This window comes from Nannospalax galili, unplaced genomic scaffold, assembly GCF_000622305.1.
Source record: "Nannospalax galili isolate Female #2095 unplaced genomic scaffold, S.galili_v1.0 scaffold663, whole genome shotgun sequence".
Taxonomy (NCBI): Eukaryota; Metazoa; Chordata; class Mammalia; order Rodentia; family Spalacidae; genus Nannospalax; species Nannospalax galili.
In genome coordinates this window covers 8,304,321-8,328,198 of record NW_008351881.1, presented here as the reverse complement: position 1 = coordinate 8,328,198, position 23,878 = coordinate 8,304,321, and the positions used below count along the sequence as shown (strand labels likewise).

The window sequence follows — 23,878 nt, the reverse complement described above, 5'->3', positions numbered from 1 at the left end:
TTTGTGTGTTCTTTAAATTCACTGAATTCTTTTATCATGTTTGTAGTTGTTGTTTTGAGTTCCATGGGGTTTTCATTGTACTCCTCTAGAGGACTATTGGTATTTGGTAGTGGTATGTTATTTTGGTTTTTCATGTTATTATTTTTTCTCTATGATTTTGACATGTGACTTTCTTTTGTAGTTTCTGATTCTTGTGTGAGACTCAAGTCTTCAAGTTTAGGTCTGCTGCTTTTTGTAAACCTTATGTGCCTTTGTGGTTTACTTTTTGGGCATGAAAAGCTGGTTCATCTAGTGGCCGGATTGCTTTTGTCTCCAGGAGTTCCCACAGAGGCCCAAGTGAGATGAGGCTCAGATGCGCTCAGGCTTTCTCCTAAGGTCTGGATCCCTCCAGGAAAGATGTTGTCCTCAGGAATTTGGGGGTTGGACTGGCCTGGGAGCAGGGCCCAGGAAAGATGCTGGTCTTGGGCAGCTGGTGGCCGTACCACCCAGAGATGCAAAGGGAGATGGAGGCGGGAAGAGGCCCCAAGGGCTCCTGGGGACTGCCGGGAGGAACTGGGTTGGTCTGGATGCAAAGGATCAGGAAGCCAAGAGGTCAGCCCCAGTGTCCAGGAAAGAGGCTGGCAGGTTGTACAGCCCAGGGAAGGAGAGGGAGGTGACGGCAGGCCCAAGCCCAGAAGGCTCGTGGGCACTGCTAGAAGGAACTGGGTTGGTCTGGATGGAAAGGATCAGGAAGCAGTGGTGGTTCCCTGGATGTCTGGGGCGCCAAGACAAGGAATGAGACAGTACCCAGGCTAGGAGGAGAGGGGGCGGGGGAGATGGGAGGGTGAATGAGGATGGGGGAGTCAAGGCGCAGAGGGCAACCCAGGAGAGAGGCTGTTTCCACATTTTTAACTGTCTCTGCTCCCTGATATGGAGGCCCTTAACAGAATGCAGTTAGCCAAGAACCAGCACGCTGTTCTTTTAGCATGATTTTTCAGATGTCCTTGTGTGTCTGGGAACCATTAAAACACACCGTTTTATTTATGCTCTAGAGTTAGGGTTTGTTACTAGGGCTTTGTTCCTGCTTTTTCTCTTCTTTCAGTTAATTCAGTGATATAATTAGATATTTTATTGAATCCTTTCTCAGCAACTTGTTTGTGCATTCATAGAATTATGCGTAAGAAAGCGCCCCCAAGGAGCGTGTGGTCTCTCCATTCTGGTTTCATTTCATGTGCTTATGAATTTTATAATCGGAATTCCTTAGAATTTGTGTGTGTGTGAGAGAGATGTATGTACACGTGTGTATATGTGTGTGTGCATGACATGCATGTGTGGAGGCCAGAGCAGGACACTTTACTCCCTTGGGACAGGGTCTCTCACTGAACCTGAAGCTAGACTGGCGGCCAGCAAGCCCCAGTGATCCCCCTGTCTTCACACCTCCCTCCCCCCAGCACTGGGGTGACAGTGGCTTTTTATGTCAGTTCTGGGAATTTGAACTCAGTTCTTGATGCATGTGCAGTCACACTGTTACCTGTCAAGCCGTCTGTCCTGCCCAGCGTCCTTAGAATTTTTAGAGGAAGTTTACAAATATTAAATCCTAAACTTATTATTTTCAAAATCATCGCTGCTTGATAAACTTCCTCAAATTATACATAAATGGATGGCTGTCTTTTGAACCACATTATGTTATAGATCTGTGCAATAGTTGCAGCTAGGAACAGGAAATGTACTAATTTCCATTCTTCCTTCTTGCTAGGTAACTATTTGGAGCTCTTTCCTGCTTATTTTTGGAAATTGCCAGTTTTATACATAGATTACCTGGACTGTGTTTGACAAATGTTAGGACTAGCCTGGCTGACTAGAAGGAAGTGTGTTATTTTAGCTATGTTTTCTGTTGCTGTGATAAAAACACCAACGCAACTTATAGAAGGAAACATTTATTGGGTTTACAGTTCCAGAGGGATAGAAGTCCATCATGGTGGGGAGGCCTGGCAGGTGGCAGCAGGAAGCTGCTGGAGCAGACAACCAAACACTCATGTCTTCACACAGGCACAGGAAGCAGAGAGCAACAGACCAGAAGTGGGCAAGCTATATTCTGTCAAGGCCAGCTCCCAATGACATGCTTTCCCCAGCATGGCCACGCCTCCTAAAGGTTCTGTGACCCTCCCCAAACAGTGACACAAACCGGGGACTTTGAGCTTATGCAAGACAGTCCTCATTCAGATCATCACGTCAGTTAGTCAGTGGCTCTCAATGAAGTGTGCATCCAGATCACCTGAATGGGCTGCTGATTCAGGTCTGAGGCAGTGCCCGAGAATCTGCATTTTGAACAGGTTTCTACGTCTGTGGTGCAGCATGAAAATGTGTGTGTGAATTACGTGTGCTTACTGACCTTTCTGTGGGATTGGGGATCTTCACAGGCAGGTGGATGGCTTGAAGCAGAGAATTGCCGGAAAATCTCTCCCAACCGAGAAGTTCGCTGTGAGGAAGGCACGCCGGTACTCCGCCTCCTTAGCTGCCCCTGTGAAGCTCATCTTGCCAGCCCTGGTATCTGCTTTTATTTACTGTTTGACCCTAGAGATAAATTCAATATTGAGAGCACGGAGGAGCATATTTAACTTTGGTTGTGAGTCTTGTAGCTCAGTAAAAAAATTATTGTAAATTTCATAAGGAAATATAAATGAACAAAAAACATTAAAAAATCATACCAGATTCTTTTACTAGTTAATATGTTCTAGACATTTTGATAAAGGCTGCTTTTAAAAATTATTTGATTTTCTGGGGCTGGAGAGATGACTCAGCAGTTAAGAGCACTGACTGCTCTTGCAGCAGACCAGGGTTTGGTTCCCAGCACCCACATGGCGACTAACAGTAACTCCAGTTCCAGGGAATCTGACACCCTCTTCTGACCTCTGTGGGTATTAGATGACAAAGATGCACTTATGCACATGCAGACAATACACTCATACACATGAAATAATAAAGTATATATTTTAATTATTTGATATTTATCATAATCTTAAGTATAGTCTCATTAATTCCATGTTACAGATAATAAAGTTTAATCATAGAAGGGAAAGGTTACTTATAACCGATTTATAATGTAAACCACAGATGTAATTTTATGTTTTCTAGTAACTGTATTAAAACAGTAAAAGGAAATCTTTTAAGAATAATTTAAGAATGTAGTTTGTTTATCTGGGCATGGTGGCTCAGACCTGTAATTCTAGCATTGGGTAACTGAAGCAGGAGAATTGCCTCAAATTTGAGGCCCGCTTGGGCTGCATAGTGAGGCACAGGTTAAGCCTGGACTGCAAATCGAGACCCCATCTCACACACCCTGCCTTACCCACTCCAAACATAGTTTGTTTAACCAATGTAAGAAATCTTTGCTATTTCAATGTGTAATTGTAAACAAGTGAAAACTCAATCATGAGCTATTTCACATCATTTTATGTTGCAGTAAGTCAGGAATTTGCTGTTTCCTGTGCCTAGCAGAGCCCTGGTTTTGACTAGTTGTAGTCCACTGCTGCAGAGCCCTTGGAGCTGGCTGCTCCCCTCCCCCTTTAGCTCACACTCCTAATCATCTTGCTGTTTGGGCAGAGTTCCTGTGAAAAAGACAATTTTGACTTGGAATTTTTAAAAATAAAGTCTTCTTTTGGGAAGGTACTAAATATATTAAAGTGCTTTGTCTCTGGGAATTCTATTCTTGTCTAGGTAGTCAGCATAGCAAAGCTGTTGACTGCAATGTATGAATCCTTCTGTTATGTTTTATAAATCTATTTTTAAAAATATTTAATTATTTTTATTTTGTGTGTATGAGTGTATTGCCTACATGTATGTACATGCCCCTGGAGGTCAGAGGAGAGAGTTGGATCTCCCGGAACTGGAATACGGACAGTTGTTAGCCACCATGTGGGTGCTGGAAATCAAACTTGGGTCCTCTTTCTGAGAAGCCAGTGCTCTTAACTTCTTAGCCATCTCTCCAGTCCCTTGTTATCTATTTTTGTCACAAATCTACCATAAAATACAGTTAAATCCCCATTTGGGTTTACTCGCCCTATTTTTAGTTCGCTTTGAACAAATTTGCAAAGTTCTCCCTAACTAATTAAAAATTTTACAATATATTTTGGTGTTTTGAGACAAGATCTCACTGTATCCTCAGCTTTCTGCAAGAGCAGCCAGTGCTCTTAACTGCTGAGCCATCTCTCCAGCCCCAAATCTAATTTTTTTATTGCACGGTTTATTTAATCATCCTCCTTTGAAAGTTATGTAGATTTTTTCCAGTTTTTACTATTACATGCATGCTATAATGAATACTCTTTTTTGTGCATGTACATGTAATTCTCTAGGATTGTTTGAAGAAATTGAGTTCTTGGTTGAAGGATATATGTGTTTGATGTTTGGGTAGATAATGCCAAATTTCTGTCCTTTCCCAAAACTGTGTCAATTCAAATGACTGAATTACTTCCTTCTTTAATTTGCATTTCAGTGTTGACACTGTTGAGCACCTTCGTGAGCTCATTCATTTTTAGTTTTTCTTGCATTGTTGTTCACATCCCTCTTTAACTTTTCATTGGGTATTTCTTATTTTGTTACTGACTGACAGAAGTTCTTTGCGCATCCTGTGAGAAATAAAAATGTAGTCCCTAATAGGCGTCGGGTAGGATGCACCTGCAGCTAGCACCTAGGCTGGTGTTCCCTCATGCCATAAACAGCCAGGAACACCAGGACCAGATTGGTGGAGCGAGACAGAATTGACCAACCTGTAATCGTGTGTGACACAAGAGCACCTTGTAGGCCATAGAAAAAACCCAAACCGCATCTCCCAGCTGACAGGGATCGCCTGTTGTTGCCTTGTCAATTAGCTTTAGTTCGGCTCTTCATTTGTTTTTGTCAAGTGGTTTGCTCTGGGAAGATTTTCCTGTGTCAGAGATCTTTCCAGAAAATGTATTCAACCGTCAGATTTCTTTGTCTGCACTAGTACTTAGACGCTGGTCTGAGTAAGACCCTATCATGCTTTGGCTGATAAGAATCAGCATGTTTCTCCAAGTCAGTGATACACAAGGACAAGGGATTGGCTTGACTCGATCTTACCTGGGGATTTTACCATAGCTGATTTTCATAAAATCTCAGCCATGAGCTTTGTCTCTTCTTTTGATAAAATATCACATCAATAAAAAATTTAAATCATCTATTTAAAAATACTCATCATCATTGAATTGTGACCTGAGCTTTGAGTGCCATAGAATAAACCTAGCGGTATTTTGGTCATTCCTACTGCTGCCCTGCTAAGAGGCTTTTCAAGCAATATCTATCACATTTTAAAATTCATTTATTTCCACAAAGATACTAATTACCTGCTTATTGTATCCCTTTCAAAATATGAACTGCACTATCAGGAACATTAGAAAAATATTTTCAAGCAAGAGCACATTTGCTTTTGATCCAAAAAACATTCTCATCTGTTAGCCCATTAAATATAATCTGCAACAAGAAGTCATTAGTTTACATTTTCAGGAGCTGTCATTCAGCCATATGGCCTTTAAACGAATGTGTTTTCTGCATATTGGATTGCATTACCGGACTGACATGTGTTTTTAATGGTATAAAAGAACCAGAGCCCAGTAAAATATTCCAATGTTCATTTCTAGTGATATGCTTGGAAACAGTTTATGTAAACAACTAGCAGACATTTTAAAATATTTCCCTTTACTTAAAAGTAATGACAAAAATTTACATTAAACAAAATTGTTCATAGTGTCAGTTTAAAATATTAATTCACTTCTGTATCTATATTATATTCCCAAAGAATTGTATAGAATAGATGATTAATGTGTTTGTTGAATGAGTAAATAAATTAATTTTTCAGTAAAAGCATAAGATAAATACTTAATTACTTCACAGTATAAAAGACAAAGGGCATATAGTAAAACAAAAGGAGATTATGTCACTAAACTCCAAGTGAAGAAAGGTGAGGGAAATCATCCCTGTCATTTTGAGGTCCTTAGCAAATAACCTCACATAATTGTAAAATGGTTTTTCATTCTTCCTCATTAGGAAATGATGTATGTCTGGAATGGCTTTTCAATCGTGGGCAAAAGAAAAGACCTTTCTGAAAACCTCTTGGTAACTATTGAAAAGGCTGAGGCAGCTTTGCAGAATCAAGGTACGTATAGAGCAGCAGCCTTGGCTTTGCTCCATTTCCACCCTTTTTCTGTTCCAGGTACACGTCTGTCTATGTCAGTTTTTGCATCACGAGGGCAAGAGTTAGCATGAGCTGCCGGTGTCTGTCTGGGTGGTTGCGATCAGATGAAGGGAGGATGATACCCCCTAAGCATGAATGAACCTTGAGGACACTGTCCTAAGCAAAGATGTCTGATGCAAAAGACCGTATGGTGTGTGAGTCCATTTATGACTGTCAACGTTTAAAGTCAGAAAGTCGGGGCTAGAGAGATGGCTCAGCGGTTAAGAACACTGGTTGTTCTTGCAGAAGACCCGGGTTTGAATCCCAGACCCACATGGCAGCTAACAACTGTCCATGACTCGAGTTCCAGAGGATCTGACAGCCTCTTCTGTCCTCCGTGGGCATTGCATGACACGGGTGCACTTACCTACATGCAGGCAATACACGCATACACATAAAATAAAAATAATAAATAAAATTTATTAAAAAAAAGAAAGATTAGTGGTTGCTTGGAGATGGAGGAAGTACAGTGGGCATGGAAGGTTAAACATACGGCATTTCCTGGGAGTGTGGAAATGTACTAAAATAGATTGTGGTGATGATTGTACGGCTCTGTAAATAACTGAAAATTATTGTATGTCAAGTTTAAATAAATGAATTCTGTGTGAACTGTATTTGAAAACAGTTACAAGAAAGATGCAGAGGTCTAGGATGTAGCTTAGTGGCAGAGTGCTCACCTAGTGTGTGGGAGGCCGTGGACTCAGTCCGCAGCACCAGGAATGCTCTAATCATAGAAGTTAAATCAAAAGTCCTGTGTTGATAAGCCTGGTAAAGGGCAAACACCTCCAGGAATGGAAGGGAAAACAGTAACAGTTAGCTTCTTAACTAGAAAAGGGTGGTCACCCGAGGAAGGCAGGCTCCACAGTGCTAAGCTCTGGCGATGCACATGTGCCAGGATGAAACATACGTGGGGGATAGTCATCTGTAGCTTTGCCTCTACCATAACTAAGTTGGAATTTTTCCTGTATTACATCCTTTCCACAATTTTAGAGTTAAAAGCACAGGATATCCATTATATACTAGTCTAGTTTTTTTTCCATTTAGTATCTCAGAAATATTTTAAGTTTTGGCTAATGGCACTTATAAATGCCAACATCTTCATAGCACTCCATAAAGCTGAAATAGCAAAATGTGATCTAGTCTCTGTGTCGTGCTTTTCCCGTTTGAAATGATCCTAGTTTAGATGTCTAGCAGCAGAAGACTGAATCAGTAGGCTGAGCTGCTCATGAGAACAGGGTGTCGAGATAGCTCAGAATCAGAACACAGAAGTGAAGTGATTTTTGAGGCCACAGACCCTCCACCTCCTTCCCTGAGCCACCGTGCCAACATAGAGCAGGGTCACAGGGAGACTGGTGCTGTCCTCCCCTCACAGCAGAGTTCATATTTGATGAGGGGTAGCACAGACAGAACTTCCATAGCATAGACAGAACTTTATGAAAGGACCTTGCTCCCTTTCTCTCCTTTTGGCTCTCCTTCCTCAGAGAAGTCTATGACTTTCCTCAGGTCAGGTAGCCACACTATGGAAGGGTTTGTCTCAATGGAATGAGAATTCCTTCTGAAGTCTGAGCACCAGGGACACAAAGCATATGGAAAGCTAAGAACTGGCGCCAAAAAGAATTGGAGGCTTATACTGTTCAGCACAGAGCCAGCGTGTGAGGGCAGGGACAGACTTGCCCTGTGGACATTTTGGGTTTCCATCATGTGCTTTAGATATTCTAGCACTTCGAACATTTCCTACATGGTTTCTGTTGTATGGTGCTGTGGGAGAGTCCTTAGCTTTTGTTCTTATAGTGGTATATTTTTAACAGTTTTAATTGTGGTGGGAAAACATGTAACGTAAAATTTACCCTCTCAGCCAGGGTGCAGTTAGTGGTGTTAAGCATGTTCGCATCAACGTAGAACTTCCCATATCCCCTGAAAAACGGCTGCTCGTTCCTCCCTTTCTCCTAGCTCTGGCAGCCACTCTTCCTCCTGCTACTGAGTCTGACTGTTCTAGAGACCTCATCTAAAATGACATCACATTGAGAGGTAGAGACAGGAGGACCAGGAGCTCAGGGCCAGCTTCAGCTACGTGGCAAATTAAAGGCCAGCCTGGGCTTTTTGAGATCTTGTCTCAAAACAACATCAGCAACAAAAAAGAAAGGTAGCATATTTGTGTAGTTTTATTTTACTTAATACAGTGCTCTCAGGGTCGTGGGTATTGGCAAGTATAGCTAAAGAAACAGAGAGCAGAGAGTACAGCTGGTTTACCATAGTGCTCTGGCCACAGTTATTAAAGGCTGGTCATCTACAAAAGGGGACAGCGCCAGCACTTGGTTACATGCTCAGCCTTTGGTATTACTTTCTGTAGTGTTTCTTTGGAACACTAACAAATCCATCATGTAGCCAGAAGTTGGCACAGCGGATCCACTTTGTCTATTTATTGCAGCTAATTTGCTTGGTAGCATTATCTTGCAAGTAGAATGTGTTACATAAAGGGGGAACATGTGACTGCCTCATGGCTTTCTCTGTCCCAGTCGCTCTTCGAGCTTTCTTCTTAGTGCATTGCAACTAGTTTCTAGAAGGTTCAGCATAGACATTTTTGTAGCTTGCTGTTCAGATATCTTTCCTTCTCAGCCCACCTACGTTAGGACATCCAGGAGCTTGTACTACACACAGCCTAGGTGTCAAACCGTGATTTAAGCCATTTTAAAAAACACTTTATTATTTTTATTTTATGTGTATGCGTATATTGCCTGCATGTGTATAAGTACACCCATGTCATGCAGTGCCCATAGAGGTCGGGAGAGGGCGTCAGATTCTCTGGAACTGGAGTTATGGATGGTTGTTAGCCATCATGTGGGTGCTGGGATTTGAGCCCGGGTCCTCTGCAAGAGCAGTTGGTGCTCTTAACCACTGAGCCATCTCTCCAGCCCCTTAAACAAATTTTGACATTTATTTAGTGTGTGTGTGTGTGTGTGTGTGTGTGTGTGTGTGTATGTATGTATGTCTTTGCATTTGCACACCACGGCATGTGTGTGGAGGTCAGAGGACAACTTGTGGGAGTCAGTTCTTTCCTTCTACTACGTGGGCCCTGGGGATCACTCTCAGGTCAGCAAGCTCAGTGGCAAGCATCTTAACTCACTGTGCCGTCTCGCCAGCCCTGTTACTGTGGCATATTTTCTAATGGAAGATGGAAACTGTTGAAGTCATCTGTGAACTCTTTCGTTGATTGTGAATCACTGTAAGGTGATGATCATCTGACCGACGGTGATTGTGGTCAGAGGAGACAGTGGCTTTGCTTCAAAGGTCTTTGAAGGATGTAGAATTTGAACTCTGCCACATTGCTTACTCAAGATCGCCATAGGTGGTATGTGACTTTGCTGGCAGTTTCCATGGTGTTCTGTCTGTTCCTGCTCAAAAGTCATCATTCACTGAGCAAGTGAACATTGTCATAGCACAAACTGTCAGAAAATTGACACAAAATTCAATAGAATGTACAGAAGTGACACTGAAAACTAATGTCTTATATGGACCTTCAGGCTTTGGGTCTAGGCTCTGACTGATGCTGCTTCTTGAGTATATACAGACTCAAGATTAGGTGTCAACAGACACCCTAGATTAGAAGTATCACTCGACTGCAACAGAAGGGTGTAGGGAAAATGGTTCCAAACAAGTAACAGGAAGGTTAGTGGTGTTGGTATGTGTGGTTTTCTTCATGAGTGACCTATGACCTGTCGGCGTTTGCAGGGAGGTGAATCTCAGACATTTTCTTCAGCACCTAGAAGTTAAGTGGCCCCCTTCTAGTTGGTATTGGTAACCTCCTATAGGCAAGAGTTTGCCAACTAAAACACCAACACGTGTCACTGCTGATGTCTGAGGTGCCTACTAGAAGCAGGAGACTTTCAGTGCAGGGACTCATTAGCTCCCTTTGTCACCCCACCCCCTGTTGTCACAGCCTGAAATGTGTAAATTAGCAGACTGTCTTGGAATGACTTTTTAGCTGCATGTAACTTGCAAAAGGAAAAAGCAGAAAAACCTCCCCAGGCAGTAAATGTGGCACGGCTGCCTTTGTCAGGTACTGCTGCTCGGCGAGGATCATTCTGCCTAGTACACACTTGAATTGAGCTGTAGAAGGAGGGCCGAGTGGGAAAGAAAATCCTTGATCTTACCCTGCAGTGTAGAAGTTGGTGGGGATTTTAGATGCTTTTCTTGTATTTCAGAACCATTTTATCTAATTTTATGACACAATTTTCCCCCAAAAGAACATAACCTGGGAGAATTGATAGGTTGTAAACATAATGATCTGGAGAGGGGTTTCTGCTTCCTGAATTTTTGCTGGGTGGGAGGCCATCTGTTTCTCCATATGGAAGTGCTATCCTCTCCTGCAAGGATGCCAGCACAGCTAGAAGCCACAACTACAGGGAGAGACAGCTCTTCCTCCTCTCTCCCTCTGATAGAATTAACGAAGTGCGCTCTTCATTTAGAGTTCAGATTTCCTGTTGTATCTAAGGTCACAAAATCCTGAATGACTACCTGAAAAATCTTTGCCAGTGAACCCCCTTAATAGAATGATGTGGGGTGCAGTATATTCCGTGTTCTTGGAAATGAGAATGTTTTCATTGTGTTTTATTTAGTGAGCCATAATAAACACTAAAAACATTTTCTTTATTTTTAAATGGGCCCTCTGAAAACTAAGATCAATTCATCCTAAATAGGATTTTTTAGAAGTGTTGTTGGGCGGGAAGTACAGCCAGTCACAGAGTGCTTGCCAGAACATAGGAGGCCCTAGGATTCACCCCAGGCATCACAGAAAAGAAGGTATTTTTCCCTTTTCATTTATGTTTCTTATTTGTTTTAAGATTTTAATGACTACTCTGTGGATGATGAGTGCTTAGTGAAGTTACTTAAAGGATGCTGCCTCAAGAATTTACAACGGCCCTTGCAAGCTGAGCTTTGTTTCAATCACGTTGTGGAAAGGTAAGAACCAGCCTGAGTACAGCGTGTGCTTTCAGGGGAATTCTGTGGGAAAGCGGTGGACGCGCTCTCCTCCCATACTGATGAAATTGACTTGGCCTTACCGAGGGAGAACCCAGCAGTGCTTCCTTTGTTCCTGTGAACAAAGCTGTGGGAGAAAGGACTTCATGCTTTTCTCCTCAGTGTCTGAAGATAACTCACAAAATGTAGGTCTAGGAAAAGCATCGATCCAGATTCTGGAAATGTATACTGAGCCTCTTTAAACACATTTGTTCCGTTCCTTCTTTGGGGGGTGGGAGCACATTCATTTATTCTGCATATATTTGAGCACCCACTTATGGACAGAGGTGGTGCTATATTCTAGAGTTTGAGTGTTCCATCGTTGTGATAATTTGGCAGGTAAGAAAAACACGACAGATACTATATCTGCTCTTTGGCAAAGGGAATTTCTTCTACATGTGATGATTTGTTTTGTTTGTTTTTGGATAGCAGAGACCATACTGCCCAGATCCGTTTCTAGTCATAAGTTAGAACAAGGGTATGAATGCATGCGACCCTCTTCTCTGTATGACAATGCGAATACTTGCAGGGACCAGTCAAGTTGCCCTCCTGATTACGGCAGGCTAAATGCTGGCAGGCATGGTGGCCTCTGTGCATTTGGGACGTTGTGTTCTCTCTAAAGACTGACCTCTCCTCAGTGCTCATGGATAATCACTTTATACAATGTGGGCCCAGTAACAAGAAGCCCTGCCACTTTTCATGAAGAAGCTAGAAGCTGGATTCCATGTCAGATCTGATTTTTAAATATTGGCTCAATGTTTGTGAAAGCACCGCAAGCCAAAAAGATCACAGCGGTACAATGCCAGGTGACATCCTGTTTTATGTTGTGTGCCTTTCCGTGCATGGCCACCTGGTTCTCTCCCTCACGACACTATTGATGGGAATATAGGAGACAATGTCGACTTCCCAAATAACATAATATACTGTATTTACCAAACATTAAAAAAGTGTGCACGGAGTTCTGGTTTATTGGTGTTTTCATAAGGACAGAAAGGCTGATGATCACCAATGACCATTTGTGCTGTTTTGTGTTTCTTGACTCTCACATGTTTTTGAACTGTGAGATCACCTTCAATGGTGATTTAGATGTGTGAGGCTACTTTGAGGAAGAGTTTCCCTAAACTACTTTTGCTTCTTTTCTTTCCTGAAAGGATTTCTACCAGAGCAACTTTCTTGTTAATTTCACAACTTATAGGTTCTTAGATAATTTGAGAAATGTAAATTTAACTTTTAAATTTGGTTGTTAATTGCCAAAGAGATTTTTTTTTTCTCCTTGCCAAAGGCAGGTAAAGGGAGCCACTGTCCTTGTGTTGTTTCTTGCTAGTGACTGGGTTTCTTCTAGTTTGCCCTTTCTTTAAAGCTTAGGGGTCTTAGTTCCAACCACCTATTTTCTCTGGGCCCACAGCTTCATGTTCTGGGTGGGAATTAAGAAGCAAAACCATGCCTACTCGGGTGGGAGCAGACCCCAGGACGCAGTCAGTAGACCTCCTTCCTGCCTTTAACTCTTTCTGGGATTCCAGAGTTTTGCTTGTAGTCTGGTGAACTAGACTATAAATTTAAGTGGGTGTTACTCATACTTTTTCCTGAGCTTCTAGGGACTTCAGTAGCCAGGAGTTTTTTTCATAATGGCACTGGAAACAGAGCTGCTGACCATTTCTTCAGTGACATCTTGAAACATTTTAAGACTTAAATACAAAGGAAAGTGATGTTCAGGATTGTTTTTAGTACAGCTTGTTCCTAAATGGACACATTTAGAATCACATACTCAAAGGATGATTTTGTTGTCTCTAGGTTCATCTTGAGAGGTCTCTGCATTGATCTGCCAGAGAGGCAGTGATGCGTAAAATATGTTGAAAGCATGCTGTTGATTCCCTTAGTTTAAGTTCTGTAGCTATTTGACAGCAGCATTTCTCTGGAAATAGTCTTAATTGTGTCTGTATTTTTGGGAAATGAAATAATGTTTTAAAAAAATGTGGGGCTGGAGAGATGGCTCAGCAGTTAAGATCACTGACTGCTCTTGCAGAGGACCCGGGTTCGATTCCCAGAACCCACATGGCCACTAAGAAATGTCTTTAACTCCAGTTCCAGGGGAATCTGAAGCCCTCTTCTGACCACCGCGGCAGTGTACAACATGGGTGTGCTCACATACATGCAGGCAATACATTCATACACATGAAATAAAAATAATAAATATTTTTAAAATGATCCTTTTTTGTGTTCTGTCACCTGTTCCTGATCTTCCTTTGTTCTTTCAGTGAGAAGCTCCTGAAGTATGACCACTACCTGGTGCCGTTCACTCTGTTTGAGTTGGCATTTTTGTATAAAAGTCAAGGGGAGATTGACAAGGCCATAAAGGTCCTAGAAACTGCAAGGTGAGTACGGAAGGCAGCCTTTCCCGAGGACATAGTTAGGTGCATCTACCATTGCAGCAGCAGCAGTGATGTCATGCACTCCAGATTAATAAGCTCACACAAGTATAGCACGATGGCTTTTGCCAACTTGGGTTAATTTATGCTCACGGCTTTTGACTTAACTGCACTGTTTCCGGCCTCTTACGGCATCAACCCTTGGCTACCTACAGATGTGATTGTGAACGTGTAACTGACCAGGTTTTGTCATAGAAATCTTACCTTTGCTCCCTTGAAGAGCCTCTGATCACATGAAGGTCTTTGGCCTTTCCCTGAGTTTCTTTCTTCTGTGATAACTCTAATTTTCTTTTTATCATTTCTGCTAGATGACTCAAACCTCCAGCAGGGCAAACACCCTGTGCTCTGTTTGCCTAGAACACTTAGAGGCAGTAGAGAAACAATGCTGTAAAAACTCTAGGCCTGCTGGATATAGCAGGAGGGTTGCCACAAGTTGAGCCAGCCTGGGCTACAGAATAAGACCTTGTCAAAATCCAAAAAGCCCAAACCATTCTAGGTCATAAATAACTTAGTAGTCATTGGTTCATTTGTTTCTTCAAATTTAACAAATATTCACTGTGTATCTATTCTATGCCGCAGAGAGTAAAGGCCACAGAGAGGCAGCTGTAAACTAAATAGGAATACAGAGAGTGTTAGATATCAAACGGTCAAGTGAGAAGAACGTCAGTGGCAGGTGCTTGGTTGAAGTGTACAGTGTGATACAGAATACCTGGATGCAAATTGAGTTGATTTCTTTGGGGGAGATGATATGTCACTGTATAATTAAAGCTAGTTTTGAGAAGATCAGTCACCAGAAGACTGGGTAGGGAGCATTCCCACTGAAACTGCTTGCTAGGGAACCTCTGAATCGTTCAGTTTGAACCATTAGGTGGTCAGTGATTTTTTTTTTTTTTTTTTTTTTTTCTAAACCAAGAACAAACACTCAGAAGAACAGGTTTGGGGAAAGAAAGAAGCACCTCTCTTTGTGGTAAGGTCAGGGTACATGTATGTAGTTCAAAGTCCCTGACACGAAGCATGTGATATTTAAAATCATCATATTTGAGGTCATTTGGGGAAAGCTACAGAGCAGGAGATGGAGGTCTAGAACATGGCATCATTTTAGGGGTTAAGCAGTAAGATTAGGAAGGTTAGCATCTTAATAAGATTAAGTGGAGTTAAGAGGACATCAAGAAAAGCCAAGGTTTCTGGTTTTGTTTTTAATTTTCCACACAAATCAAGTTTGATTAAGGTTGTTTCAAAGCAGATTTGAAAATCAGCATGTGGCTCAGCAGATCAAGTGCTTGCCGCACAAGCCTGGAGACTTGAGTTTGATTTCCAGAACCCACATAAAGGTAGAAGGAAAGAACCAAATCCATAGCGTTGTCCTCCGACCTCCACAAGCTCCATGGCATGCATACCCCCTTCACATATTACACACACATCTGCGAATAATCACGAAAATCTCTGGGTTTATCATTTAGCTAAGATGCATTCAAATATAAAAAGCCAATATTTTGAAAAAAGTGAGAATATCCGGTTATGAGAGCGGCCGTGGAGAGTTCAGGCAGCCTAAGAGCAGAGGAGGAGCTGCCGATTTCCCAAGTACAGGGGCCATAGGCAACCTTGTCAAGGGAGGCAAAGAGAGAAATGGTCAACTGTGGCAGGCAAGACTTTCAGGATGTTTGTAGTAATGGGGAAGAAGTCTTAGCAACATGGTTCAGAGAAAGACTGCTTAAAAAACAAGCAGGTGATACGGGAACAAGTCGCTTTGAAAGTCACGTTTTAGAATGAGAATGACTGATTCAACTGTGATGTCTGTATATCTTCAAGTCTAGCTTCAAGGACACTTCAGACAGTAAACGCTATTGCTTCAGATGTTTATTGTTATAGCATGTTCGGTGTACACAGTGTGAATAGAGCAGCTGTATGATGAAAGAGATGAAAGATGCTTTTTACTCCTAAAAAGCATCCAAAGCCACTGCCAATGCAAGCAGTACCAATCATCCAGACATAAACACCGTCCAGCAATTTTGGGACCATCTCTCTCTGCAGTTTCCCCTTCATGGCAGGAGCTCTGCAAAGCTGCCCAAATTGGTGACTAGACATTTAGAAATATCCAGTTCTTCTTTATCAGTTCTAGTAAGATGCTGACTTAATACATCGTGCTGTCATCGTTATTAAGTAGCCTTGAGAACTGTGTACAATGAAAAGATAGAGGAAGAAAAGCTATGCCCAAGGACTCAGTAGAGGCTGCTGGTCTGCAGGGCCGTGTTCAGAACCTGTAGGCCAGAATCAAAGCTATTTTAGCCATTTTACTGATTCTTAACAGCATTAGTAAAGAGAGGTCAACATGAATAATTTTAAGTAGTGTTTGGATTTCTGTGTCCCTCTCCCTTTCCATGGTGCTGGGGATTGGTCCCAAGGCCTCCTAGGTACCAGGCAACTCCTCTACTACTGTGCCACCCTCCAAGCCATCTATGGCCTCTTCTAACACTGTTGTAATTATATAATTAGTGGCTGAGCACTGGAATAAGTAACTTTGGTGTCAGATGGTAATGCTGCTATGATTGTTTCCTGGAGGTTTCAAGGTATTTTCTTCTTCTGAGCAGTAGATCGTGCTTATATAAACCTGCCTTAACCTTTTCCTATTTAAAAGAAGAAGTCAAACTATTCAGCAGTTGTTCCAAAATGTGTTCTGTTCTGCTCGTGACCTCGGTGTGGTTGTGGCTTGGTAATTAAGTAGGATGTCCTGCTCAAAGTATGTCCTTGAAATTACCACTGGGAAGCTTCTGGAAAGCCAGAAGCTGTTCCCGTCTCCCCACCGAAGCAGAATCTGCTTTTCACTAAGCTCCACTTGTTTTCATATTAATGTTAGGTTAGAGGGAGGCAGAGAAAGGTGGTGGTGCCCCGCTAGGCAGGAAACGATGACTGTGACACCTTATTCTTTATCTCCCCCAGGAACAACTTCAAAGATTACTCCTTGGAGTCCAGACTACACTTCAGGATTCAAGCAGCTCTTCATCTCTGGAAAAAAACATCCTCAGATTGATCAGAACAGGAAAGATGGACTTTCCCCCCAGTTAACAATGGCTTCTGCTCTGGAGATCAGACCTTATATTAAAGTGGAAAAGTGCTCTTGAGACTAAGAAAAGGAAAGCCAGTTTTAGAGTCAAATGCTTTCTGTCACCTGAGTTATATACTGTTGGTCTCTGTATTTCCCCCATGGAATGACATTCAGTACTATATAGAAATTCTTAGACTTTGCCTCTTTAAAGAATTTCATATTAGATTTTAATTGGGAGATAAAGAAATCTTTTAAAAGACTTGTAGGTCTAATATAATCTCTTGAGATTATTTTTCATGTAAAAATTAATATTGTTCAAGTAGCAAAAGACTTTATAAGCTGAACCACTTTTAGATTGGGTTGTCCATTAAGCTTCAAAGATATGTTGTTGCTTAGTATTCAGATCTCAGAGAGGAAGTAAGTATCACATCTAATATAACGTTAATAGTGAGTTTCTGAAGATTCTGGAAGAGAGAAGCAGAGGGTGTGAACTGGGCTGGGAGGATGTACTCCATAGCCTGAAGAGACCTGTATCTCTATGAGATGATACAATCGTAAGTTCCTGGGTTTCTGCTCTTCATATGGGTCAAAGGTGTGATACTTTTTAGAAACTCCTTTGTTTTAAATGTACTTAACTCTGACATAACACAACCCCAGACACATTTCCTATCTATCTAAAGGGAAGAAAAAGCTATATTTTAGAAATCCTTAACTTTAGTGATGAAGCCTAAGATATATACATTGATTATTTTTCTTATAGGAAGGAAAATCCCTACTGCTTTAAATAATATGCAAAATATCTATGCTTTTTAGGATATTACCAAGATCTCATTTTCTAATCCAACACTGTGATGGTTCCTGTTCTTGGTCCTTTATGTAGGAAACAGAATCAGAGCATGGAGCTGAAAAAGCCTGGTCCTGTGTGGTCCTGGCTCTGCTCCTGGTGAGCAGAGCCAGTGACCTTTCCAGAGTCCCCCTCCTGTGCACCACCATATCTTCCTCATAGAAAAAGAGCAGCTGACTTTTAAGGTCTCTCAGTTCTGTAACTGTGAGCCTGTGTGTTAGGTATTTATTGTCAGCAGTGTTTAACCCAATGTGTTCCCATTCAGAGTGCTCCATTGTATCTTTTCAGTCGCTTCCCCCCAATCTTGTAGCTAAAGACCAGATTCCATCCAGTGAGGAAAAAGAGCTCATGAATCCACGAATCTGGGTTTTATCCTGTTTCTGTTCCTGTTTCAAAGAACAGTAACTTGTCTAGATGAGCCCCAGATTTAGAGTCAAGAGTCTTTCTGTTGGTTAATAGTTCCATGATGTAGAACAAGTGACTTACCCTTTGGGACGTGGATTTCCCAGTGGGGATACCAATGTAGCACTCTGGGGGCTCAGTTAGTTCATGCATGTGGTTATTGGAAGCCTTCTATAAACAGGCTATGTAAGTATCAGTGGTTCTGATAATTGTGGCTTTATGCACTAATTACAGTATCTACATAAGAGTATTGGCTGAGTCTGTCTGTGGTCTCTGCCGTACCATGAAAAAGTGTGGGCATTCTTTAAATTTATTTATGCATTTGGCACTGACAGTAGCCCAGATTATGAAGTTGTTGGTCCCTGCTGCAGTAACATCTGTGCCGGCGGGTATTTGGTGCTGTCTCATTTAAGGTACTGATGATTCTTGACCAACATTGGAGAAGTATTTGCAGAGGAAGGTGATAAATACAGCTCAAGTCAGAGTATACCTTGAGATAATGTGGGGCAGACGCCATTGTGTCCTATTAATATAGATACTATAACTAGCTACAGACAAAAGAGAATATTGTCATTTTACTGTAGTCATAGAAGTATGTTCTATAATTATATATAACTTTGGAAAGTTTACAAATTACTTAGAAGAGCTTTAATAACATTATTTTTAAAGCATATAGAGCCATATTATTAAAGTATATATACCCATATTTTTGTGAGAAGCTGTCAGAGCTGAACGTCTGTAAAAAAAATTCTCATTCTAGTATAAAGTGAAAAAAAATTTAGCTAATAATGACTATTTCAGGGGCTGGAGAAGTGGCAGAGTGGTTAAGAGCACTTCCTGTTCTCCCAGAGGACCCACGTTGGGCCGCTCACAGCTGCCTGTAGCTCCAGGGGACCCAGCACCCTCTGGTGGCCTGTGTGGCACCTGCACAAGTGGCTTACATTCATATACAGAGATGCATACAACTAGATAATATAAAACCTTTTTAATGCCTATTTTACTTTTTAGCTACATAGAGAAATGGAAGTAAAATTCATCTGTCCCTTTTATTTTGTTTTGTGTTTTCTTGGTCTGTGTTTGTTTTGTTTTTTATGTTTCTCTTTTTATTGTGTCTCTAGATGGTGGTTTTCTTGTTTTTATTGTTCATATTCTCTTTGTAGGACCTGACAGTTGGCAGTATGAATCCTCTATCTGGTGTATTTTTAAGTACTGTAATAGTATTAGTGCTACAGACATCTGTCTATTTTCTGTCATGTTCAAGGTACTGTGTTGACACCAATTTCATGTGACTTAGTAAAGAGTCTTTTAAATCTAGTTTGGCTTAGGGTGTTTTGTGAAGTCTGAGTATCTGAGAGATAGTGTTTTATCTAATCGTCCTTTGAGAGACATGCGTGATGGAGTCGGGTTGCTACTGTGTCCGACAGCAGTTTGTATAGTCACTGACAAAATTGTCCTTGTTTATTTTTAATTAGAAAGGCATTGTTCTGATTGGTGCTTTGTGAATTTGATGGTTGTGTCTCATAGGATGGGTGAGAAAGTTTGCATGGTTTCTGCTTGACAGTTAATGGAAGATTAACTATCAGTTCCTGGTGTATATTTTGTTTTTTAATTATGTGTATATGTATTTGGTGTGGGGTAGTATGTGCACGTGGAGGCCACAGAGAGTTCTGGAGCCTCTAGAGCTGGAGTTACAGGTGGTTATGCAGTGTCTGATGTGGGTATTGGGAGCTGAACTCTGGTCTTCTGCAAGAGCAATACATACTCTTAACTGCTGAGCCATCTCTCCAGCCCCTGGATGTGTATTTTAATGCTTGCTTTGTCCAAGATAGATGTTCCAAGTTATAGAGGAAACAGTTCATTGGTTTTCTGTCCCTTCAGAAGGCAGAGGTAAGACAAGTGGGTCGAAGCTATAGGAAGGTAAATTCCAGGTTAGTAAATATCATTAGAGCAACCCCATAGTCTAAAGCAGTCCAAAGAGATCTTTAGCAAACAGATGAGTTTAGCAGTACTGGGTGACTGTCATTCCTACCTGGTCTGAGTTCTTAGTTGAATTTGAGATTAGATCATTCTGTGATTCTTTGACCAGGGCTTAAAATCCATAGTGGCTAAGGGTAATAAAGAGTGTCTCCTCCTCAAGTAGAAGTGGGTGTCCCTTCTGTCAGGTCACTGTACTGAGATAGAACCAATAACGTCCACTCTTAACACTCACTATAACGTCATGTCTCATCCATCCCTGTAAGTCTAACTATTGATCTTTGTGAGTCAGACCCCACCCCCGACAGTAAAAATGATTTTAAAATGGTCTTTATGACCAATTGGAAAAATCATTTCTGGAATTACTCTGATGAATTCTTCAATGATCCCCCCTCAGTTCTATTCTTTGTAATTCTAAATCTTCAATTTCTGTGCATTTAGTTAAAACTAGTTAATGAAGTCCCAGTGGTTGAAACCTTAGGTTTTGTGATTCATCAGGCCTGGAATGATTTTAGGATTATTCTACCCTTTTCAGCCCTTTGACAGTACAGCACTGTCTGTCATCTTCTGTCTGATGCAGGAGCCACTTGATAGCTGTGCTGCTAAGCCCCTGAAATGGCCATGACCTGTGGGATGAAGCTGGGCTCAGGGACCCTCCTTCCTACCTGCAGTGGTTCTTGGAGGCCTCCTGGGCTCGCTTCTGGCCTTCTGGCATTTCCTTGCTGTCTACTGTGACTACCCAGTCCTCATCGGTCACATCATCAATTATCTTTAAAATATCTATTCATGATTTACTTTTAAACTCATTCTTGCTGTTTCTTCTACAGATGATTGAGCTCACTGGCATGCTTGAACCTTGGTCTCACCCACCTCATGCCCTGCTGCCCTCCTTGGGTGCCAGTCTAAAAGTCTTTAAGATTACTAGTTTAGTCTGATTTTATAGGTAATCTTTGCATTGTCACAAAGTACAACTATTAGAATTGTAGCAGAGTGACTTCCACCTTTGAAATAATAGATTTCATGAGTAAACTAGTAAGGTAATTTCTGAAAAATTTAGTGACTCCTGTGCAATTCTTTTATATTATCAATGTGCTAACATGGATGCTCTCAGCTAGCCCGGCATACTATTTAAAGATTGCTAGACACAAGTTATCCATTTACAAATTAACATGGAAGATGGATTACCTAAATTCGTATGCCTTATGCCTTCTTGCTGCCTATTGTAAAAATTTTAGGATGTATATGCATAAGTGATACCCATGAATAGACTTAGTCTTACTCTCTTTAAACATTTCTTGATTTGATACATTGATAAATCTAATATGTCAGTAGGTGCATCTCATAGGTTGATAAATAATATGAAAGAACTAATGAATGTTAGACAATTATCTGTGTTCTTCAGGAGTCCTGGGCTTTCTCCAAACTGCTTTCTTATAAACCTAAATACTTAAGTATAGTACTTAAGTAAGTAAGTAGTATTGGTAGTATTTAAGACTACTAAAACCCTGCTTCTCTGGTTAGTATTTTTGTTTGTATTTACATTTGCAGTTAGCTTTGTTATTTTAGAATGTTGAACTTGATATGTAATGAACAAGGCACAATCAGAATTTATCTTCAGGGAAGATGGTGTTTGTGGTGAGTAGTTCCATCTGATCTTGTTGGGTAAGACCTTCTTATTCAGGGCTATTTAAGTCTATTCCATCCTGTATAAAATGTCATTACTCTAGAAGGAAATGAAGAGCTATTCTGTGTGTTGAGATGGCTGCACAGGTTCTTAGCCCTAACCATGCAGAAGGATGTGTAGACTTAGCATCAGAGGAAGGCTAAGCCCCATCCCCTCCTGGGTGCAGTATACATGCGGCCTGTGCTCAGCACAGTAGCACTGTGACAGGACTTTGCATGCAAAACCCAGAGCCGCTGCCTCACTAGATTTGAGTAATAAAGAATGCTTGCAAAGGCCTACAGTTTGAATCTTATTTTATTTTTTTGCGGTGCTAGAAATGGAGCCCAAGGAGCTGGTGTATGCTGTGTAAGTACTCTACCACTGAGCCATATCCTCAACCCTAGGTTGAATATTTAATCGGAAAAGGCAAGGTATAATAATAACAAACAAGTAAAATTTATTGACCATTAACATACAGTACACCTAGTATGCTAACCCAGTAGTTCTTCGAAATGTATAACTTAAATGACGAGTTTAAGGGATGCTTTCATATTACACTGGGAGCATTTGTTTCATTGCTACTTAAATCTTTTTAGCAATCTTGTTTTAATTATTGGTGGGGGTTTTTGGCATTACCAAAAGAAAATAAAAAGAAATTGTTTCCAGGTAAAAGAACTGATGACCAGAGAATCTAAATAACTGAGCACAGTAAAGAATATTATTTGCATTTTATTGTTTAATGTTTTAAACATTATTTTGAATTTGAAGGTCTGTGCAGTTTGAAGATGTGGCCCGTTCTGCTTGAGAAATTATTTAGATATTTTTCTTCAGTCCTATCTTTAATGCAGCTGAATGCCCCCATAGCAATTTTGGAGATAGTAAATGAGTACAAATTATTTTTCACTAATTCACTTTTTTCCTGAAGTGATTTTTTTTTTTTCTTCAGAGAAGACAAATATTTTCTGTACTGCAACCTCCCCTGCCCCCCCATCCTAGGGATTAAACCAAGGGTCTGTCACATATACTAAGCAAGCACTCTATCACTGAGCTGCCAAATGATTTATTTTTAAGAAAATAATTTACGAGCCGGGCATGGTGGCACATGCCTGTGGTCCCAGCACTTGGGAGGCAGAGAGGCAGGTGGATCTCTGTGAGTTCAAGGCCAGCCTGGTCTACATAGTGAGTTCCAGGACAGCTGGGGCTACAGGGAGACCCTGTCTCAAAAAAGACAAAAAGAAAAAAAAAAAAAAAAAAAAAAAAAAAAAAAAAGGAAAACAATTTACATGAAAAGAGAGATTATGGTAAACATTTTAAATCTTAAGCCTTGAGTTATATTTAATGACTTAAGAAAACAGCACTGTTGGGTTCTGTTTAACCAAGATTTGCAGAGGGACAGCATGTATTTTACTGCTGTGTGCTGTACAAAAGAATTCTTGACAATGTGTTGTGTTCTCATATTGTGTCATGGATATTCTATACCTCAGTGGTTGGTCCCCTTCACTTGTTTTCTGTTGTTGGCTGTTGACAACTGAACACCAGAATGAACACCAGCTGACACACTTATATGTCACTATCTTAAAACATTTCATATGTTCATAGAATGTTTAAATTTTTATGCAAGTTGCTAAATTATATACAAAGGCCAATATATATATTTAATAAGTGAGACATTATTTTCTTATAGCAACTTATTTCCAAAGCAAATTTATTTTGTAGATGTTTCATTTGAGAACTTTTTCTTTGCCTCAAAACAACAACAGCAACAAAATGGACCTGTCTTGTCTTCTGGGATGTAGTAGATTTCCGAATTCTTTGATAACATTTGTTTATCACTTATTTTGGGGTTAAGTCAAAATAAGGCCATAACATTTTGTAAACCAGTTTGAAGTTTCCTGTTGTGTACTTGTGTGTGCTTTATAGTTCGGTGTTCTGTGGTAAGGGGTTGTCAGCCCCTGGGCTTCCGTTCCTCGCTGTGTTTCAGCTCAGTCTCATGTCTTTCAGCTTCTCAGCACTCACAGTTTTATAAAGAAAACGGTTTTGGATATTGTAGCTGTTAGAGCTCTTTGTAAAACGAACGTGTTGGTAACACCCATTTGCTAACCCGAGGCATTGGTTCTGGTATCAGAGAGGAAGAGAGATTGTAGCTATAAAAGCCTTTCATCAATATAAATCTAGGAGAAAGAAGAAAACTGTGAACTGATATTTTTAATGTAAAAATTGTGTTCCCAATGAGTTTTCACATGCTGATTTGTGTTAATGTTATCATCTGTGATTTGTGGGTTAA

At 40.9% G+C, this 23,878-nt stretch overlaps 1 protein-coding gene across 3 annotated transcripts in view; it reads left to right on the top strand.

The window, feature by feature from the left end:
* Ttc39b (tetratricopeptide repeat domain 39B) overlaps positions 1-19,271 on the top strand; it is a 139,778-nt gene extending 120,507 nt beyond the window's left edge. For all 3 annotated transcript variants that reach the window (XM_008848842.3, XM_008848841.3, XM_008848843.2), the window contains 5 exons: positions 2,400-2,526; positions 6,040-6,148; positions 11,068-11,185; positions 13,498-13,614; positions 16,606-19,271. In XM_008848842.3, the coding sequence (XP_008847064.1) occupies positions 2,400-2,526; positions 6,040-6,148; positions 11,068-11,185; positions 13,498-13,614; positions 16,606-16,696 (562 nt within the window). In that variant the 3' untranslated portion in view covers positions 16,697-19,271. The remainder of the gene's footprint in view (positions 1-2,399; positions 2,527-6,039; positions 6,149-11,067; positions 11,186-13,497; positions 13,615-16,605) is intronic.
* The last annotated feature ends 4,607 nt before the right edge of the window (positions 19,272-23,878 follow it).